Source organism: Pseudophryne corroboree, chromosome 3, assembly GCF_028390025.1.
Source record: "Pseudophryne corroboree isolate aPseCor3 chromosome 3, aPseCor3.hap2, whole genome shotgun sequence".
NCBI lineage: Eukaryota > Metazoa > Chordata > Amphibia > Anura > Myobatrachidae > Pseudophryne > Pseudophryne corroboree.
The window spans coordinates 408,560,883-408,581,857 of record NC_086446.1 but is presented as its reverse complement, the minus strand read 5'-3'; the positions used below and the strand labels follow the sequence as shown (position 1 = coordinate 408,581,857).

Genomic DNA, 20,975 nt, shown 5'->3' with positions numbered 1-20,975 from the left:
ACCTACATTATCAATTCCAGGCACTGTCTTTTGTATTGGCCACGGCCCCGCAGATCTTCACCAAGGTCGTGGCCGTGATGACGGCTCTTCTCCACCATCAGGGAATCAGGATCCTGCCGTATCTGGACGACTTGCTGATCCTGGCAAACTCCCAAGAGGTTCTCCTCAGTCATCTGGAACTGACGGTCCAATTCCTACAAGCCCACGGGTGACTCATCAACTGGAAAAAGTGCTCGCTGGTCCCTGCTCGGAGCATGGTACACCTGGGGGCACTACTGGACACACACAACCAACAATTGTTTTTGTCTCCAGAGAAAGTCCTGAAACTTCAGGACAGGATCCGATATTTTTGAATGCCCTCCATTTGAACCTCTTGAGTCTGTGGACCTTAAACATCTTACGCTTAAGGTCGTGTTTCTGCTGGCTATTGCCTTTGGCTAGGAGGGTGTCAGACTTAGCGCTTTGTCCTGTCGTCCACCCTTTCTGATTTGTCTCCGTGACCGGGCAGTTCTTCGAACTCGCCCTGGTTATCTACCTAAGGTGGTATCATCTTTTCATCCTAACCAAGAGATTGTGGTTCCAGCCTTTATCTCTTCTGGTCTATCCTCCAAAGAGCGGTCTTTGGCTGTAGTACGAGCTCTACGTATTTACGTAGAGAGGACTGCCTCCCTCAGGAGGTCAGATACCCTTTTTGGACTTTTTTTGGTTTTCACAAACGTGGCTTGCCTGTGAATAAGCAGACCTTGGCTAGATGGATTAGAATGGTGATTGCACAAGCCTATGTGCAGGCTGGACTCCCAGCTCCTACTGCTATCAAAGCCCATTCTATCCGGTCTGTTGGACCTTCTCGGGTGGCCCTCCAAGCCGCATCCGCTGAACAATTGTACAAGACTGCTACGTGGTCCTCTGTGAACACGTTCATCAGGTTCTATGCCTTTGATACTTCCACCTCCCGGGATGATTCCTTTGGACGCCGCGTTGTTGTACCCGCTGCAGTGTATCGCCTCCCATGAGGAACTGCTTTAGGACATCCCCAATGTTATTCCCTGTGGAATACCAGTGTACCCCGCTGCAGAAAAGGAGATTTATGGTAGACTTAGCATAGTTAAATCTCTTTCTGCGAGGTACACTGGATTCCACAGGGTGCCCACCCTGACGCACTTAGCATCTTTGGGTTTGTATGTCATTAGCCGCTAGTCCCTTCTCCTGTCGTGAGAATGTGGTTCTATGTGACTAACATCTACCGTCTCTTTTGCCTGCTACTGCATTGGACTGGTTAACGAAACTGAGCTCCAGTGCCTGGAGGCGGGGTTATAGAGGAGGCGGTGCAATGCATCCTGGGAACAGTCAAAGCTTTAGCCTGTTGGTGCCTCGGATCAAGATCCAACTCTACACCCCGATGTTATTCCCTGTGGAATCCAGTTGACCTCGCAGAAATAGATTTAACTATGGAAAGTCTACCATAATTCTCCTTTTTTTGATCTGTTTGAGTTGCAAAAACCGCAGACTGCAGTATTCCCGACGCACTAGCGACTCACTGGAACTACACCGTGGTATACATATTTCCACCGTTTCTCTTATTGCCTAGAGTGTTAAAAAAAAAAAGGTGAAACAGGAAAGAGCATGGCTAAATTTTAATAGCACCAGACTTGCCTCGCAGGAGTTGGTACTCAGATCTGAAGAGTCTTCTGGTGGATGTGCCTTGGAGGCTACCGCAGAGGCAGGATCTGCTGTCACAGGTCCCATTCCTGCACCCAGATCTGAACCGCCTATATTCGACGGCGTGGTTCTTGAAATCAGGATTTTAAGGAAAAAGGGTATCCCAAAATCAGCTATTCCTACTATGTTGGCAGCAAGGAAGCCAGTTACTGCGGCACACTACTATAGGATTTGGAATAAATATATGGACTGGTGACAACCTAAGGGTTGGAACCCTGGCGAATTCAGACTTGCTAGATTGTTGAGATTTCTCCAGTCGGGTTTGGACAGTGAATTAAGGTTGGGATCTTTGAAAGTGAAGGTCTCGGCACTTTTACAAGGACATCTTTGCAGGATGTCCAGACTTTTCTACAGGGAGTGTTGAGAATCCAACTACCTTTTCGTTCACCCACGGCTCCGTGGGACCTAAATTTAGTGCTGGAATATTTTAAATCGGACCTATTGGAACGGGCAGATCTAAAATATGTGTGCTGGAAAACAGCTTTGCTTCTTGCTTTGGCATCAGCAAAGCGAGTATCTGAATTGGGGGCTCTGTCTTGTAAAAGTCCTTTTCTAGTGTTTTATGAAGACAGAGCGGATCTCCGTACGAAGGTGGTCTCTGGTTTTCACATAAACAAACCAATTGTGGTCCCGTCTTTCCACGGGTTGTCAGAGGGCGACCTGTCTTTGGATGTAGTCAGAGCCTTGAGGATTTACTTTCAGGCTATGAGTTCAGTTAGGAAGTCGGATGCTTTGTTTGTACTGTATATGGCCCCAGAAGAGGCTGGCCAGCTTCTAAACAAGCCTTAGCTAGATGGATACGGCTAACCATTAAACAGGCAAACATATCAAAGGGGAAAAGAGTCCCGTTTCTAGTGGGTGCTCACACAACAAGATCAGTTGGGGCTTCTTGAGCGGCTGCTAGAGGAGCGTCCACTGCCCAATTTTGTAGAGCGGCAACGTGATCATCAGCGCATACGTTCACTCGTTTCTACAAATTTGATACTTTTGCAGCTAGGTATTCCATTTTTGGTTGTTTGGTTTTACAGGCTTCGGACAGCACTCCCACACATGGGGGTATCTTTGGGACGTCCCCAGCTGTCTAACTCCAGTTTCCCCTAGTGGATGATAGAGAAAAGAGGATTTTGGTACTTACCGATAAATCCATTTCTCTGAATCCACTCGGGGACACTGGACGCCCATCTCGGTGTTGCTAGCCTGAGTGTTCTAGTTATGTTAGTTCAAATCTCTGGATTAATGGTTTTGATAGTTCTTGGTTGCTGTTTGACGTTGTGGTATGGTTGGTCCCTCCCCGTAGTCCTTTAATTTTCATGTTCCCTCTTCTCTCCGTCAGTTTTTTAAACTGGAGGGTTGGGGGGCGAGTGAAGGGGGAGGAGCCAGCTGTGAATAAAAAATTTTTAGAACTACATTGTGCTACCTCCGGTCTGCAATCTTCACCCCACAGCTGTCTAATTCCAGTATCCCCGAGTGGATTCAGAGAAATTGATTTATCGGTAAGTACCAAAATCCTCTCTTTGCAAATTTATTAAAAATAAAAAACTAAGAAATCACATGTACATAAGTATTTCCAGCCTATGCCATAAAGCTCCTTGAGATGTTCCTACAGCTTAATTGGAGTCCACCTGTGGTAAATTCAGTTGATTAGACATGATTTGGAAAGGCACACACCTGTCTATATAAGGACCCACACTTGAAAGTGCATGTCTGAGCACAAACCAAGCATAAAGTCAAAGGAATTGTCTGTAGACCTCTGAGACAGGATTGTCTTGAGGCACAAATCTGGGGAAGGGTGCAGAAAAATATTTGCTGCTTTGAAGGTCCTGTCTAAACTGGGCGATCGGGGAGAAGGGCCCTAGTCAGGGAGGTGACCAAGAATCCGATGGTCACACTGTCAGAGCTACAGCATTCCTCTGTGGAGAGAGGAGAACCTTCCAGAAGGACAACTATCTCTGCAGCAATCCACCAGTCAGGCCTGTATAGTACAGTGGCCAGACGGAAGCCACTCCTTAGTAAAAAGCTCATGGAAGCCCGTCTGGAGTTTGCCAAAATGCACCTAAAGGACTCTCAGACCATGAGAAACAAAATTCTCTGGTCTGATGAGACAAAGATTGAACTCTGTGGTGTGATTTCCAGACGTCATGTTTGTAGGAAAACGGTCACCGCTTATCACCAGGCCAATACCATCCCTGCGGTGAAGCATGGTGGTGGCAGCATCATGCTGTGGGGATGTTTTTCAGCGGCAGGAACTGGGAGACTGTTCAGGATAGAGGGAAAGATGAATGCAGCAATGTACTGAGACATCCTGGATGAAAACCTACTCCAGAGTACTCTTGACCTCAGACTGGGGTGACGGTTCATCTTTCAGCAGGACAACAACCCTAAGCACACAGCCAAGATATCAAAGGAGTGGCTTCAGGACAACTCTGTGAATGTCCTTGAGTGGCCCAGCCAGAGCCCAGACTTGAATCCGATTGAACATCTCTGGAGAGATCTGAAATTGGCTGTGCACCGACGCTTCCCATCCAACCTGATGGCGCTTGAGAGGTGCTGCAATGAGGAATGGGCAAAACTGGTAGGTGTGCTAAGCTTGTGGCATCATATTCAAAAAGACTTGAGGCTGTAATTGCTGCCAAAGGTGCATCAACAAAGTATTAGCAAAGGCTGTGAATACTATTGTACATGTGATTTATCAGTTTTTCATTTTTAATAAATTTGCAAAAATCTAAAAAAACAAAACAAAAAAAAATTGTAATTATGGGGTATTGTGTGTAGAATTTTGAGGGAAAAATTAATTTGTTCCATTTTGGAATAAGGCTGTAACAACAAAATGTGGAAAAAGTGAAGCGCTGTGAATACTTTTCAGATGCATTGTTTCACAGAAAAAAACAACATATTTTTTTATAAAAGTAAGAATAAGTGCAATCTCCACCAGGACTCCACTTGGATTTCACTTGGCTGATACCTAGCATTGCTAATAAATTCGAGATCACTTATTTGGTGAGATTGGGCCAACACTAACAATTTTCTGGGTGCCTTGCAACTAACTTGTTTATACATTACAGGGGAATAAACTAATTTTACCTTCCTCACCATATTGTACCCTCTGTGAAACAGATAAGTGGGTTTCTTACCTGGAAGTCCTAATTGACTCGTGCAACATTCACAACACACCACTTTTCTGAATCATTTTGAACTTTTCCTTGCTTGTCCAGTACTCCAAATTCTTTGATGAAATACTTTGCCAATTTCCTCTTTATTGTGCAAAATGGTCCATTTCCTCTTAAATCTGATGTGTGTGTATATATAAATATATATATATATATATATATATATATATATACACATATACAGTATCTCTATAGAATTATCTGGTAACAGTGAGTGCACTTGTGTATTATAATAAGGGACATATGAAATGGGCACATTGTATCATATATTATAATGTCTGCATGTTTTATTTATCATCACCATATTTTTCAGTGTGCCGAGTCTGAGCATGACACACCTCAGTAATTGTGTGATCACATATAATATCATGACATGCCGAGTAGTTGTGGGTTACTTTCGGTAATCATTGGTGTTCTGCCATCACAGAATGTATTGACTTCTTTTATGGTGTTACTGTACAATGTAATTCGGCATGCACTGCATTAGTGTGTATGGCTGTGCAAGTTTTAACATTGAGTACCTGGTTTGGGATTTTCTGTTTCTCTCTTGCATTCGTCCACCAGAAGACACCAATAATTATGGCAGAACATGGATTTGGAAGTCAGAACCCACAGGTTAGAGTCAATTCTGTTGGGCATTTTAGGAATAGGGTTTCTTATTTTATCCTTTTGAAAATGTCAAAGTCTTATGAAAGCAGTTGCCATTCAAGTTTTCAAAGTAAAATTAAAATAAGCCATATGTACCAATGGGTAATAGAAAAGTAATAATTATTTTAGACTTTGCCACAAAGGACCAGGGGTCATAAGTTGTGAATAGAAGTAAAATGGTTTCACCATCACTAAAGAAAGTAAGTCTTTAATTCTTTTCTGCACCTGAGTTTTTTGTATTTCCTTTGTGATCCATCTGGGGAATGCCATTACTTCTGGGTAATGCATATTGAGCTGTGGAGGCGGGCACTAAAAAGTTTGAGACCGTTTCCCACCCCCTATAAAACCCCTCTCCATCCACCATAACCTCAGTCTTCTTTTTAGTGCTTTGGAGAAGGCACTAACTAGTTCCTAGCTTTTATTTCTCTAACGTCCTAGTGGATGCTGGGGCTCCGAAAGGACCATGGGGAATAGCGGCTCCGCAGGAGACTGGGCACAAAGTAAAAGCTTTAGGACTAGCTGGTGTGCACTGGCTCCTCCCCCTATGACCCTCCTCCAAGCCTCAGTTAAGATTTTGTGCCCGAACGAGAAGGGTGCAATCTAGGTGGCTCTCCTGAGCTGCTTAGAGTAAAAGTTTAAATAGGTTTTTTATTTTCAGTGAGACCTGCTGGCAACAGGCTCACTGCATCGAGGGACTAAGGGGAGAAGAAGCGAACTCACCTGCGTGCAGAGTGGATTGGGCTTCTTAGGCTACTGGACATTAGCTCCAGAGGGACGATCACAGGCCCAGCCATGGATGGGTCCCGGAGCCGCGTCGCCGGCCCCCTTACAGATGCTGAAGCAAGAAGAGGTCCATAAATCGGCGGCAGAAGACTTTCCTGTCTTCATAAGGTAGCGCACAACACTGCAGCTGTGCGCCATTGCTCTCAGCACACTTCACACTTCGGTCACTGAGGGTGCAGGGCGCTGGGGGGGGCGCCCTGGGAAGCAATGAATTTACCTTATTTGGCAAAAAATACATCACATATAGCTCCTGGGCTATATGGATGTATTTAACCCCTGCCAGTTTTCCAGAAAAAAGCGGGAGAAGAGCCCGCCGTGAAGGGGGCGGGGCCTATCTCCTCAGCACACAGCGCCATTTTTCCCACACAGCTCCGCTGGTAGGAAGGCTTCCAGAATCTCCCCTGCATCCTGCAACTACAGAAACAGGGTAAAAAAGAGAGGGGGGCACTTATTTGGCAAAATAACAGATATAAGCAGCTATAAGGGATAGACACTTATTGTAAGGTTGTCCCTATACATATATAGCGCTCTGGTGTGTGCTGGCAAACTCTCCCTCTGTCTCCCCAAGGGGCTAAGTGGGTCCTGTCCTCTATCAGAACATTCCCTGTGTGTGTGCTGGGTGTCGGTACGTGTGTGTCGACATGTATGAGGAGGAAAATTATGTGGAGGCGGAGCAATTGCCTATAATGGTGATGTCACCCCCTAGGGAGTCGACACCTGAATGGATGGCCGTAATTAAGGAATTACGTGACAGTGTCGGCACGTTACAGAAAACTGTTGACGACATGAGACAGCCGGCAGCTCAGTGCCTGTCCAGGCGTCTCAAACACCGTCAGGGGCTATTAAACGCCCGTTACCTCAGTGGGTCGACACGGACCCAGACACAGACACTGACTCCAGTGTCGACGGTGAAGAAACAAACGTATTTTCCAGTAGGGCCACACGTTACATGATCACGGCAATGAAGGAGGTTTTGCACATCTCTGATACTGCAAGTACCACAAAAAGGGGTATTATGTGGGGTGTGAAAAAACTACCCGTAGTTTTTCCTGAATCAGATGAATTGAATGAAGTGTGTGATGAAGCGTGGGTTACCCCCGACAAAAAACTGCTAATTTCTAAAAAAAAATTGGCACTATATCCCTTCCCACCAGAGGTTAGGGCTCGTTGGGAAACACCCCCTAGGGTGGATAAGGCGCTCACACGCTTTGCAAAACAAGTGGCGTTACCATCTCCAGAAACGGCCGCCCTTAAGGAGCCAGCAGATAGGAGGCTGGAAAATATCCTTAAAAGTATATACACTCATACTGGTGTTATACTGCGACCAGCAATCGCCTCAGCCTGGATGTGCAGTGCTGGGGTGGCTTGGTCGGATTCCCTGACTGAAAATATTGATACCCTGGACAGGGACAATATATTATTGACTATAGAGCATTTAAAGGATGCATTCCTATATATGCGAGATGCACAGAGAGACATTTGCACTCTGGCATCAAGAGTAAGTGCGATGTCCATTTTCTGCCAGAAGAGGATTATGGACGCGACAGTGGTCAGGGGATGCGGATTCCAAACGGCATATGGAAGTATTGCCGTATAAAGGGGAGGAGTTATTTGGGGGCGGTCTATCGGACCTGGTGGCAACGGCTGGGAAATCCACCTTTTTACCCCAAGTCACCTTGCAGCAGAAAAAGATACCGTCTTTTCAGGCTCAGTCCTTTCGTCCCCATAAGGGCAAGCGGGCAAAAGGCCACTCATATCTGCCCCGGGGCAGAGGAAGGGGAAAAAGACTGCAACAGACAGCTTCTTCCCACGAACAGAAGCCCTCCCCCGCTTCTGCCAAGTCCTCAGCATGACGCTGGGGCCTTACAAGCGGACTCAGGCACGGTGGGGGCCCGTCTCAAGAATTTCAGCGCGCAGTGGGCTCACTCGCAAGTGGACCCCTGGATCCTGCAGGTAGTATCTCAGGGGTACAAATTGGAATTCGAGACGTCTCCCCCTCGCCGGTTCCTGAAGTCTTCTTTACCAACGTCTACCCCCGACAGGGAGGCGGTATTGGAAGCCATTCACAAGCTGTATTCCCAGCAAGTGATAATCAAGGTACCCCTCCTACAACAGGGATAGGGGTATTACTCCACGCTGTTTGTGGTACCGAAGCCGGACGGCTCGGTGAGACCCATTTTAAATCTGAAAGCCTTGAACACTTACATAAAAAGGTTCAAGTTCAAGATGAAGTCACTCAGAGCAGTGATAGCGAACCTGGAAGAAGGGGACTACATGGTGTCTCTGGACATCAAGGATGCTTACCTCCATGTCCCAATTTGCCCTTCTCACCAAGGGTACCTCAGGTTTGTGGTACAGAACTGTCACTATCAGTTTCAGACGCTGCCGTTTGGATTGTCCACGGCACCCCGGGTCTTTACCAAGGTAATGGCCGAAATGATGATTCTTCTTCGAAGAAAAGGCGTCTTAATTATCCCTTACTTGGACGATCTCCTGATAAGGGCACGGTCCAGAGAACAGTTAGAGGTCGGAGTAGCACTATCTCAAATAGTACTACGACAGCACGGATGGATTCTAAATATTCCAAAATCGCAGCTGATTCCGACGACACGTCTGCTGTTCCTAGGGATGATTCTGGACACAGTACAGAAAAAGGTGTTTCTCCCGGAAGAGAAAGCCAGGGAGTTATCCGACCTAGTCAGGAAACTCCTAAGACCAGGCCAGGTGTCAGTGCATCAGTGCACAAGGGTCCTGGGAAAGATGGTGGCTTCTTACGAAGCGATTCCATTCGGCAGATTCCACGCAAGAACTTTTCAGTTGGATCTGTTAGACAAATGGTCCGGATCGCATCTTCAAATGCATCAGCGGATAACCCTGTCTCCAAGGACAAGGGTGTCTCTCCTGTGGTGGTTACAGAGTGCTCATCTCCTAGAGGGCCGCAGATTCGGCATTCAGGATTGGGTCCTGGTGACCACGGATGCCAGCCTGAGAGGCTGGGGAGCAGTCACACAGGGAAAAAATTTCCAGGGCTTGTGGTCAAGCATGGAAACGTCACTTCACATAAATATCCTGGAACTAAGGGCCATTTACAATGCCCTAAGTCAGGCAAGGCCTCTGCTTCAGGGTCAGCCAGTATTGATCCAGTCGGACAACATCACGGCAGTCGCCCACGTAAACAGACAGGGCGGCACAAGAAGCAGGAGGGCAATGACGGAAGTGGCAAGGATTCTTCGCTGGGCAGAGAATCATGTGATAGCACTGTCAGCAGTGTTCATTCCGGGAGTGGACAACTGGGAAGCAGACTTCCTCAGCAGACACGATCTTCCCCCGGGGAGTGGGGACTTCACCCAGAAGTCTTCCACATGATTGTAAACCGTTGGGAAAAACCAAAGGTGGACATGATGGCGTCTCGCCTCAACAAAAAACTGGACAGATATTGCTCCAGGTCAAGGGACCCTCAGGCAATAGCTGTGGACGCTCTAGTAACACCGTGGGTGTACCGGTCAGTGTATGTGTTCCCTCCTCTGCCTCTCATACCAAAAGTACTGAGAATCATAAGAAGGAGAGGAGTAAAGACTATACTCGTGGCTCCGGATTGGCCAAGAAGGACTTGGTACCCGGAAATTCAAGAGATGCTCACGGAAGACCCGTGGCCTCTACCTCTAAGACAGGACCTGCTCCAGCAGGGACCATGTCTGTTCCAAGACTTACCGCGGCTGCGTTTGACGGCATGGCGGTTGAACGCCGGATCCTGAAGGAAAAAGGCATTCCGGATGAAGTCATCCCTACCCTGATCAAAGCCAGGAAGGATGTAACCGTACAACATTATCACCGTATTTGGCGTAAATATGTTGCGTGGTGCGAGGCCAGGAAGGCCCCTACGGAGGAATTTCAACTGGGTCGATTCCTGCATTTCCTGCAAACAGGACTGTCTATGGGCCTCAAATTAGGGTCCATTAAGGTTCAAATTTCGGCCCTGTCGATATTCTTCCAAAAAGAACTAGCTTCTGTTCCTGAAGTTCAGACGTTTGTCAAGGGAGTACTGCATATACAGCCTCCTTTTGTGCCTCCAGTGGCACCTTGGGATCTCAATGTAGTGTTGGGATTCCTAAAATCACATTGGTTTGAACCACTCACCACTGTGGACTTGAAATATCTCACATGGAAAGTGGTAATGCTGTTAGCCCTGGCTTCAGCCAGGCGTGTATCAGAATTGGCGGCTTTATCCTATAAAAGCCCTTACCTAATTTTTCATACGGACAGGGCAGAATTGAGGACTCGTCCTCAATTTCTCCCTAAGGTGGTTTCAGCATTTCACTTAAACCAACCTATTGTGGTGCCTGCGGCTACTAGGGACTTGGAGGATTCCAAGTTGCTGGACGTAGACAGGGCCCTGAAAATATATGTTTCCAGGACGGCTGAAGTCAGAAAATCTGACTCGCTGTTTATCCTGTATGCACCCAACAAGCTGGGTGCTCCTGCTTCTAAGCAGACGATTGCTCGTTGGATTTGTAGTACAATTCAGCTTGCACATTCTGTGGCAGGCCTGCCACAGCCAAAATCTGTAAAAGCCCATTCCACACGGAAAGTGGGCTCATCTTGGGCGGCTGCCCGAGGGGTCTCGGCTTTACAACTTTGCCGAGCAGCTACTTGGTCAGGGGCAAACACGTTTGCTAAATTCTACAAATTTGATACCCTGGCTGAGGAGGACCTGGAGTTCTCTCATTCGGTGCTGCAGAGTCATCCGCACTCTCCCGCCCGTTTGGGAGCTTTGGTATAATCCCCATGGTCCTTTCGGAGTCCCCAGCATCCACTAGGACGTTAGAGAAAATAAGAATTTACTTACCGATAATTCTATTTCTCATAGTCCGTAGTGGATGCTGGGCGCCCATCCCAAGTGCGGATTGTCTGCATTACTTGTACATAGTTATTGTTACAAAAATCGGGTTATTGTTGTTGTGAGCCATCTTTTCAGAGGCTCCTTCTGTTATCATGCTGTTAACTGGGTTCAGATCACAAGTTGTACGGTGTGATTGGTGTGGCTGGTATGAGTCTTACCCGGGATTCAAAATCCTTCCTTATTGTGTACGCTCGTCCGGGCACAGTATCCTAACTGAGGCTTGGAGGAGGGTCATAGGGGGAGGAGCCAGTGCACACCAGCTAGTCCTAAAGCTTTTACTTTGTGCCCAGTCTCCTGCGGAGCCGCTATTCCCCATGGTCCTTTCGGAGTCCCCAGCATCCACTACGGACTATGAGAAATAGAATTATCGGTAAGTAAATTCTTATTTTAGTATTCATTTCCTTTTTTTTCTTTTAAAGCTTGAGTGCTTAAGGGGTATATTTAATAAGAGTCAGTAACTGCCGTCTTGTCGGAAAGACGGCAATTTCCGACTGGAATAGGTCGGAAGGGGTTCCAACCTATTTAATAGGGGCAGATTTTTCCCGACTTGTCGGAAATGCTGTCGGAAAACAGGTGGATCGGCGGAATACACACCGACCCACCTGCTGCTGTCGGAAACCGGGCCAAATCCGCCAGGTTTTGGCCCCCTTTCTGACAAACTCAATCCGACTTGAAAACAAGTCGGATTGAGGTGAAGAGACGGGGAGCGGTGCGGCGGGCTACGGGGAGTATAGTACCTGCAGTGCCTCCACCGCCGCACAGATCACTCCCGCTGCCAGCTCCGGCCGCCGCTGGAAGCTCTCCCGCCAGCCGCCGCACACTGCTGTCAGCGCACCCGGCAGCCGCTGACGGCAGCAGCAGGACAGGACACAGGGAACGGCCAAATCCAACAGTCAGATTTAGCCGCTCTTTGAATAGGGGTTGTCGGGTCCATTCCAACAACTGCATGTCGGAATGGCCCCGACTCGTATTGAATATACCCTTTAGTCTCTGGCAAAACAGACAGCAAACACTAACAGAGTAGGAGTTAGGGGTCTATTTACTATGGCTTGGATGGAGATTAAGTGGACGGAGATAAAGTACCAGCCAATCGGCTCCTGACTGTTACAGGCTGGGTTTGAAAAATGACAGTTAGGATCTGGTTGGTTGGGACTTTATCTTCGTCCATTTTATCTCCATCCAAGGCTTAGTAAATAAATCCCTTAAAGAGGAGATTTCTGTGAATCCTGTATCACACTCTAAAGACGGCCTCTGGGAGAGTCACTAAACCGCAGAGGTCCCTGGGTCTCTCCCCTACTCCAGACAGACATCTGACAGGGGCCACAGGCAAGAAGGTTAAGAGATTTAAAAACACTGGCCCAAATGTATTAAGCTTTAACAAGAGATAAAATGGAGACGGATAAAAAGTGATAAATGACCAGCCATCAAGCTCCTGTCATTTTTCAAACACAGCCTGTGACATGGCAGTTAGGTAGCTGATTGGCTGGTACTTTATCACTCTTTATCCATCTCCACCTTATCTCTTGTTAGACTACATTTGGACCCTTATTGCTTAATCTGCTTCCCGGCACACCGCTTTTTACATAAGCATGGTAGCCGGGTATGGTGTCACTCACAGTGCACACTCTAAAGACGGCCTATGGGAGAGTCACCAAACCACTCAGGTACCTTGGTCTCTTCCCCATTCCAGACACACATCTGAGGAGGCCGCAGGCAAAGGAGGTAATCTGGATGCATTTGCTGTGTTACTGCTGTCCCGGCATGCCATCTTACAGGTGGCCGGGCATGTTACTACTCACTTGTCCGCAGGCTGTGTGGTGTTACAGAGCAAGTAAGTTGCCGGCCTTTTTTAGAGCCTACACACACCAAACTGGACATACCCAGGCTTGTCTGAGCTTGAGGGGAAATGCCTGCACGCCCCCATTCATTTGAGTGAAAGATGGCCACTGTGCTTCATAAACCACACTCCTGTTTTGGAGGGAGTTTTGAAAGCTGTTGAACTCTGGCTGGAGCTGCAGGATACTGGGGGTGGCTGTCCTTTAAACAGATAAGTAGTTACACTATGATTATTACTTTTGGTAGTTAACCTGGTGATATATAGTTGTTTTATATCATTGTTATAGATATTTATAAATAACTTTATTGTACTACTTCTTGGGAATTTAGGCAGTAACATATATTGTTTGCACTTGTCTTTGGTTGTCTTCGTTTTTTTGCAATTGAATGTGGACTCAAAGGATTCTGGTTTTTGTTTTGCATTTGAACAGATAGGTGATTTAGAGTCTTATTAAGCCAAAATACACCCTTCTTTGTTTTGTTTTTTCTGTTCTATCAGAGCTACACTTTTCCCAAAGGGAATTTAGGTAGCTATCCGTATTGGTTACAGTTGTCTTTCTCTAATATTATGGAGAGGACAGACAAGTAAAATGTGATAACATTTGGTTTGGGCCCAACACTGTGTGTCGGTTGTTCACAGTGGGAGTCATTACCTCGGGAAATTTGTCTGAATCCATTTCTGATCAGATTTCAGAAGATCTAAATTATATAGGTGATGCTTTATTAGATTCTATACAATTACAATCTCATATTTCTCTGACGTCCTAGTGGATGCTGGGAACTCCGTAAGGACGATGGGGAATAGCGGCTCCGCAGGAGACTGGGCACAAAAAGAAAGCTTTAGGACTACCTGGTGTGCACTGGCTCCTCCCCCTATGACCCTCCTCCAAGCCTCAGTTAGATTTTTGTGCCCGACCGAGCAGGGTGCAATCTAGGGGGCTCTCCTGAGCTTCTTAGATAAAAGTTAGTTTTAGGTTTTTTTATTTTCAGTGAGACCTGCTGGCAACAGGCTCACTGCATCGAGGGACTAAGGGGAGAAGAAGCGAACCTGCCTGCTTGCAGCCAGCTTGGGCTTAGGCTACTGGACACCATTAGCTCCAGAGGGATCGAACACAGGCCCAGCCTCGGAGTCCGGTCCCAGAGCCGCGCCGCCGGCCCCCTTACAGAGCCAGAAGCAAGAAGAGGTCTGGGAAATCGGCGGCAGAAGACATCAGTCTTCATCAAGGAAGCGCACAGCACTGCAGCTGTGCGCCATTGCTCCTCATGCACACCTCACACTGCGGTCACTGATGGGTGCAGGGCGCTGGGGGGGGCGCCCTGAGCAGCAATATTAACACCTTGGCTGGCAAAAATACATCACATATAACCCCCAGGGCTATATGGATGTACATTAACCCCTGCCAGAATCCATAAAAATGCGGGAGAAAAGTCCGCGAAAAAGGGGCGGAGCTATCTCCTCAGCACACTGGGGCCATTTTTCCCTCACAGCTCCGTTGGAGGGAAGCTCCCTGGCTCTCCCCTGCAGTTAATACACTACAGAAAGGGTTAAAAAGAGAGGGGGGGCACAATTTAGGCGCAGTATACATATATATATGCAGCTATAAGGGAAAACACTTTTTATAGGTGCTATCCCTGTGATATATAGCGCCCTGGTGTGTGCTGGCATACTCTCCCTCTGTCTCCCCAAAGGGGTCCTGTCCTCTATCAGAGCATTCCCTGTGTGTGTGCTGTGTGTCGGTACGGCTGTGTCGACAGGTATGTGGAGGATAATGAGGTGGAGGCGGAGCGAATGCCTGTAAATATGTTGTCACCCCCTGCGGGGTCGACACCGGTGTGGTTGAACTTATGGAAAGATTACGTGAAAGTGTCAACTCCTTACATAAAAGGTCGACGACACAGAACAGCCGGCTACTCAGCTTGTGCCTGTTCCAGCGTCTCAAATGTCATGGGGGGCTCTAAAATCGCCCGCTACCTCAGATAACAGACACAGATGTCGACACGGATACTGACTCCAGTGTCGACGTCGATGAGACTGGTGTACCCTCCAAATAGGTCCACCCGTTACAGGATTGAGGCAATGAAAAATGTATTACACATTTATGATTATACTCCAGGTACCACATAAAAGGGTATTGTGTTTGGTGGAGAAAACTATTAGTAGTTTTTCCTGCATCTGAGAAATTAAATGAGGTGTGCGAGGAAGAGTGGTCTTCCCCCGGTAAGAAATTGATAATTTCTAAAACGGTTATTGGCAGCGTACCCTTTCCCGCCAGAGGATAGGTCACGCGGGGAAACACCCCATAGGGTAGATACAGCGCTTACACGCTTATCAGAAAAGGTGGCACTACCGTCTCCGGATACGGCCACCCTGAAGGGACCTGCTGATAGAAAGCAGGAGGTTACCCTATAAGATATAGTCACACACTAGGGCATTATATTGCGACCAGCCGTTGCTTCGGCATGGATGTGCAGTGCTCCCGCTGCGTGGTCAGATTCCCTGTCGGAAAATAACTATGGATAGGGACAATATTTTGCTGAAAATAGAGCATATAAAAGACGTGGTCTTATACATACGTGATGCACAGAGGGATATTTGCCGGCTGGCATCAAAAATAAGCGCTAGGTCCATTGCCGCCAGACGGGGGTTATGGACTTGGCAATGGTCAGGCGATGCCGACTCGAATCGGCACATGGAAGTTGCCCTATAAGGGGGTAAAACTGTTTGGGGATGGTTTTTCAGACCTCGTTTCCACAGCTACTGTTGGGAAATCGATTTTTTTGCCACAGGCTACCCCACAACAAAAGAAAGCACCGTATCAAGTACAGTCCTTTCGGCCCCAGAAAAGCAAGAGGGCTAGAGGCTCATCCTTTCTGCCGAGAGGCAAAGGTAGAGGAAAAAGCTGCAACACACAGCTAGTTCCCAAGAGCAGAAATCCTCCCTGCGTCCGGTAGGTCCACAGCATGGTGCGGGGGCTGCTCAGGCGGACCCGGGTACGGTGGGGGCCCGTCTCAGAAATTTCAGCGGACAGTGGGCTCTCTCACATGGATCCCTGGGTCCTTCAAGTAGTATCTCAGGGGTACAGGCTGGAGTTCGAGACGTTCTTCCCCCCGCCGTTTCCTAAAATCTGCCTTACCGGCACCTCCCTCTGCCAGGGAGACGGTGTTGGTGGATATTCAACACTATAATCACAACAAGTGATTGTCAAGGTGCCCCTCCTTCAGCAAGGAAGGGGTTACTATTCCACAGTGGTTGTGGTACCGAAACGTTTCGGTGAGACCCATCTTGAAATTAAAATACTTGAACTTTTATATCAGAAGATTCAAGTTCAAGATGGAATCGCTCAGGGCGGATATTACGAGCCTGGACGAGGGGGATTACAGGGTCTCCCTGGACATCAAGGATGCGTACCTGCATGTCCCCATTTACCCTCCTCACCAGGAGTACCTCAGATATGTGGTACAGGACTGTCACTATCAGTTCCAGACGCGGCCGGTGGAGTTGTCCACGGCACCGAAGGTCTTTACCTAGGTAATGGCAGAAGTGATTATACTCCTTCGCAAGAAGGAAGTTTTTATTATCCCGTACTTGGACGATCTCCTGATAAAGGCGAGGTCCAAAGAACAGTTGGTAGTGGGGGTAGCACTCTCTCGGGAAGGGCTACAACAGCACGACTGGATTCTCAATATTCCAAAGTCACAGCTGGTCCCGACGACACGTCTTCTGTTCCTGGAAATGTTTCTGAACACAGACCAGAAAAGAGTGTTTCTTCCAGTGGAAAAAGCCGAGGAGTTGTCATCTCTAGTCAGAGACATCCTATAACCAGGACAGGTGTCAGTACATCAATGCACACGAGTCCTGGGAAAAATGGTAGCTTCGTACGAAGCATAATTCCATTCGGAAGACTCCACGCAAGGACGTTCCTGTGGGACTAATGGTCCGGGTCCCATCTACAGATACAACAGCGGATAACCCTGTCAGCAAGAAACAGGGTGTCGCTGCTGTGGTGGCTGCAGAGGGCTCATCTACTAGAGGGCCGCAGATTCGGAATACAGGACTGGGTCCTGGTGACCACGGATGCCAGCCTTCGGGGCTGGGGTGCAGTCACACAGGGAAGAAATTTCCAAGGAGATTTCGCTTCACATAAATATTCTGCAGCGAAGGGCCATTTACAATGCCCTAAGCCAAGCAAGGCCCCTGCTTCAGAACCAGCCGGTACTGATCCAATCAGACGACATCACGGCGGTCGCCCATGTAAACAGACAGGGCGGCACAAGAAGCAGGATGGCGATGGCAGAAGCCACAAGGATTCTCCGATGGGCGACCTACACCCAGGAGAATGGGGACTTCATTCAGAAGTTTTCCAAATGCGGGTAAACCGTTGGGAATGACCACGGGTGGACATGATGGCGTCCCGCCTCAACAAGAAGTTGAAAAGATATTGCGCCAGGTCAAGGGACCCTCAGGCGATCGCTGGGGACGCTCTAGTGACACCGTGGGTGTACCAGTCGGCTTATGTGTCTCCTCCTCTACCTCTCATACCCAAGGTACTGAGAATAATAAGAAGGCGAGGAGTGAAAACCATACTCGGGGTTCCGGATTGGCCATGAAGAGCTTGGTACCCGGAACTTCAAGAGATGCTGGCAGAGGACCCTTGGCCTCTGCCGCTTAGACAAGACCTGCTGCAGCAGGGACCCTGTCTGTTCCAAGACTTACCGCGGCTGCGTTTGACGGCATGGCGGTAGAACACCGGATCCTAAAGGAAAAGGGTATTCCGAAGGAAGTCATCCCTACCCTGATCATAGCCAGGAAGGATGTCACCGCAAGACATTATCGCCGCGTTTGGCGAAAATTTATTGCTTGGTGGGAGGCCATGAAGGCCCCGACGGAGGAATTTCAACTATGTCGATTCCTGCACTTCCTACAAGCAGGGGTGACGTTTGGGCCTCAAATTGGGGTCCATCAAGGTCCAGATATCGGCTCTGTCGATTTTCTTCCAGAAAGAACTGGCTTCACTGCCTGAAGTTCAGACTTTGGTTAAAGGAGTACTACATATTCAGCCTCCTTTTGTGCCTCCTGTGGCACTTTTTGGATCTCAACGTGGTGTTGGATTTCCTAAAGTCGCATTGGTTGAGCCACTTAAAACCATGGAGCTAAAGTATCTCGCGTGGAAAGTGGTCATGCTGTTGGCCTTGGCCTTGGCCAGGCGTGTGTCAGAATTGGCGGCTTTGTCATGTAAAAGCCTTATCTGATTTTCTATATGGATAGGGCAGAGTTGAGGACTCGTCCTCAGTTTCTCCCAAAGGTGGTCTCAGGTTTTCACTTGAACCAACCTATTGTGGTGCCTGCGGCTACTAGGGACTTGGAGGATTCCAAGTTGCTGGACGTAGTCAGGGCCCTGAAAATTTTATTTTTCCAGGACGGCTGGAGTCAGGAAAACTGACTCGCTGTTTATCCTGATGGCACCCAACAAGCTGGGTGCTCCTGCTTCTAAGCAGTCTATTGCGCGCTGGATTTGTAGCACTATTCAGCTGGCGCATTCTGCGGTAGGCTGACCGCAGCCTAAATCAATAAAAGCCCATTCCACAAGGAAGGTGGGCTCATCTTGGGCGGCTGCCCGAGGGGTCTCGGCTTTACAACTTTGCCGAGCAGCTACTTGGTCAGGGGCAAACACGTTTGCAAAATTCTATGAATTTGATACCCTGGCTGAGGAGGACCTGGAGTTCTCTCATTCGGTGCTGCAGAGTCATCCGCACTCTCCCGCCCGTTTGGGAGCTTAGGTATAATCCCCATGGTTCTTACGGAGTTCCCAGCATCCACTAGGACGTCAGAGAAAATAAGAATTTACTTACCGATAATTCTATTTCTCGTAGTCCGTAGTGGATGCTGGGCGCCCATCCCAAGTGCGGATTGTCTGCAATACTTGTACATAGTTATTGTTAACTAATCGGGTTCTTGTTGTGAGCCATCTATTCAGAGGCTCCTCTGTTATCATGCTGTTAACTGGGTTTCATATCACAAGTTGTACGGTGTGATTGGTGTGGCTGGTATGAGTCTTACCCGGGATTCAAAATCCTTCCTTATTGTGTACGCTCGTCCGGGCACAGTATCCTAACTGAGGCTTGGAGGAGGGTCATAGGGGAAGGAGCCAGTGCACACCAGGTAGTCCTAAAGCTTTCTTTTTGTGCCTAGTCTCCTGCGGAGCCGCTATTCCCAATGGTCCTTACGGAGTTCCCAGCATCCACTACGGACTACGAGAAATATAATTATCGGTAAGTAAATTCTTATTTTTTCTGTCCTCCACTAGGGGACACTGGAGATTAGACAGCTGGGGTGTGAAGAATCGAGACCGGAGGTGCCACAATATATGTAAAACAATTGAAGTGCACAGCTGGCTCCTCCCCCTTCACCCTCCCCCCTTCACACACACACGCACACCCCACGCTCCCCCGTCCCTACAGTTTGAAAAATTGTGCTGAGGAGGTAGAAGCACATCAGGGCGCTCTGACTCCAAATAAGAAGTGTATTTCAAGATTGCAGTCGCCTAATCCCACCTCACTAAAGGAGGGAGCAGGTTACACTAAGATACTCTCTGGAGTATTTGTGAGACACGGATCCCGTGGAAGGGATCAGCTGCTCACTAAGAGAATCCACAAAAAGTGAGTACTGGTGGTATAAAGGGCCCCCCTTCTTCCCCGCAGCAGACGCGCAGTGAGGACTAGCACTCTGATAGCAGTATTCCCCCACCGAGCGCAGCGTTTTCACAGAGGGAGTGAGCTGACGGCATGGTTTGTGTCACTGAGCTGGATGGTAACTGCCAGTGACCCCGGGCTGTTACTGACGGCAGGCACAACAGTTGGGGAAGGCGTCCAACGTGCAGAGAATAAGCGGCTAGATGGACCTGGACAGGCGGAGGAAGTGCAGGCGGCGTCAGTGTTACAGCGCGGAGGCGCAAGGGAGCTCAGTGGTCTTCCTACGGTGCCGGAGGCGAGCTCTGGAAACCAATGGTGAGTGGCGCTCTCCCCGCCATTATAAGACAGGCAGCGAAGTGACTAAAATTTCTCTTACGTCCTAGAGGATGCTGGGGACTCCAAAAGAACCATGGGGTATAGACGGGATCCGCAGGAGCTTGGGCACACTGAAAAGACTTAAACTGGGTGTGAACTGGCTCCTCCCTCTATGCCCCTCCTCCAGACTCAGTTAGACCTCAGTTAGACCTCTTGAAAAGACTTTTGTTAGGTTTTTTATTTTCAGGGAGACCTGCTGGTTACAGGCTCCCTGCATCGTGGGACTGAGGGGAGAGAAGCAGGACCTACTTCTTCTTAGTTTAAGGGCTCTGCTTCTCGGCTACTGGACACCATTAGCTCCAGAGGGTTCGATCACTTGGTGCACCTAGCTGCTTGTTCCCGGAGCCGCACCGTCACCCCCCTCACAGAAGACAGAAGTCGGTTGAGTATGAGAAGAATAGAAGACTTCAGGACGGCAGAAGACTTCAGTAACCAGGTACAGCGCAGCCGTAACGCTGCGCTCCATGCTCCCACACACTATCACTAACGGCACTCACAGGGTGCAGGGCGCTGGGGGGGGTGAACCTTGGCAACATGTTACTGGGGTCCGGGAGCCGGCAGAAGTCTTTTTGGTGCCTCGGCACCGTTTCTCAGACCCACACCGGCATTTTCAAACTTTCGAATTTGGCGGGCTGAAGCGCGCCGGGAAGGGGCGGAGCTTAGCCGCACGGCTCACAGCGCCATTTTCTCCTCCACACGCGGCTGAAGGAGACGCTGGCCCGGGTCCTCCACAGCTCCTCTCAAAGTAACGGGGAGCTAATCGGGGGAGGGGGGGGGCTAGTTTGTGGTGCATTTTATTATAATTTAAGCAGCGCTGGTCACGTATATCCCTTTACGGGATATTTGGGTGCTGGGGT

The 20,975-nt window shown here is 48.5% G+C and overlaps 1 protein-coding gene across 4 annotated transcripts in view; it reads left to right on the top strand.

The window, feature by feature from the left end:
* Positions 1-20,975, top strand: part of CHD6 (chromodomain helicase DNA binding protein 6) — a 522,916-nt gene that overhangs the window by 449,412 nt on the left and 52,529 nt on the right. For 2 of the 4 annotated variants that reach the window (XM_063960189.1, XM_063960190.1), the window contains one exon: positions 5,451-5,501. The exons of 1 other annotated variant lie outside the window; for it this stretch is intronic. In XM_063960189.1, the coding sequence (XP_063816259.1) occupies positions 5,451-5,501 (51 nt within the window). The remainder of the gene's footprint in view (positions 1-5,450; positions 5,502-20,975) is intronic. One more of the 4 variants, XM_063960191.1, reaches the window with a different exon arrangement.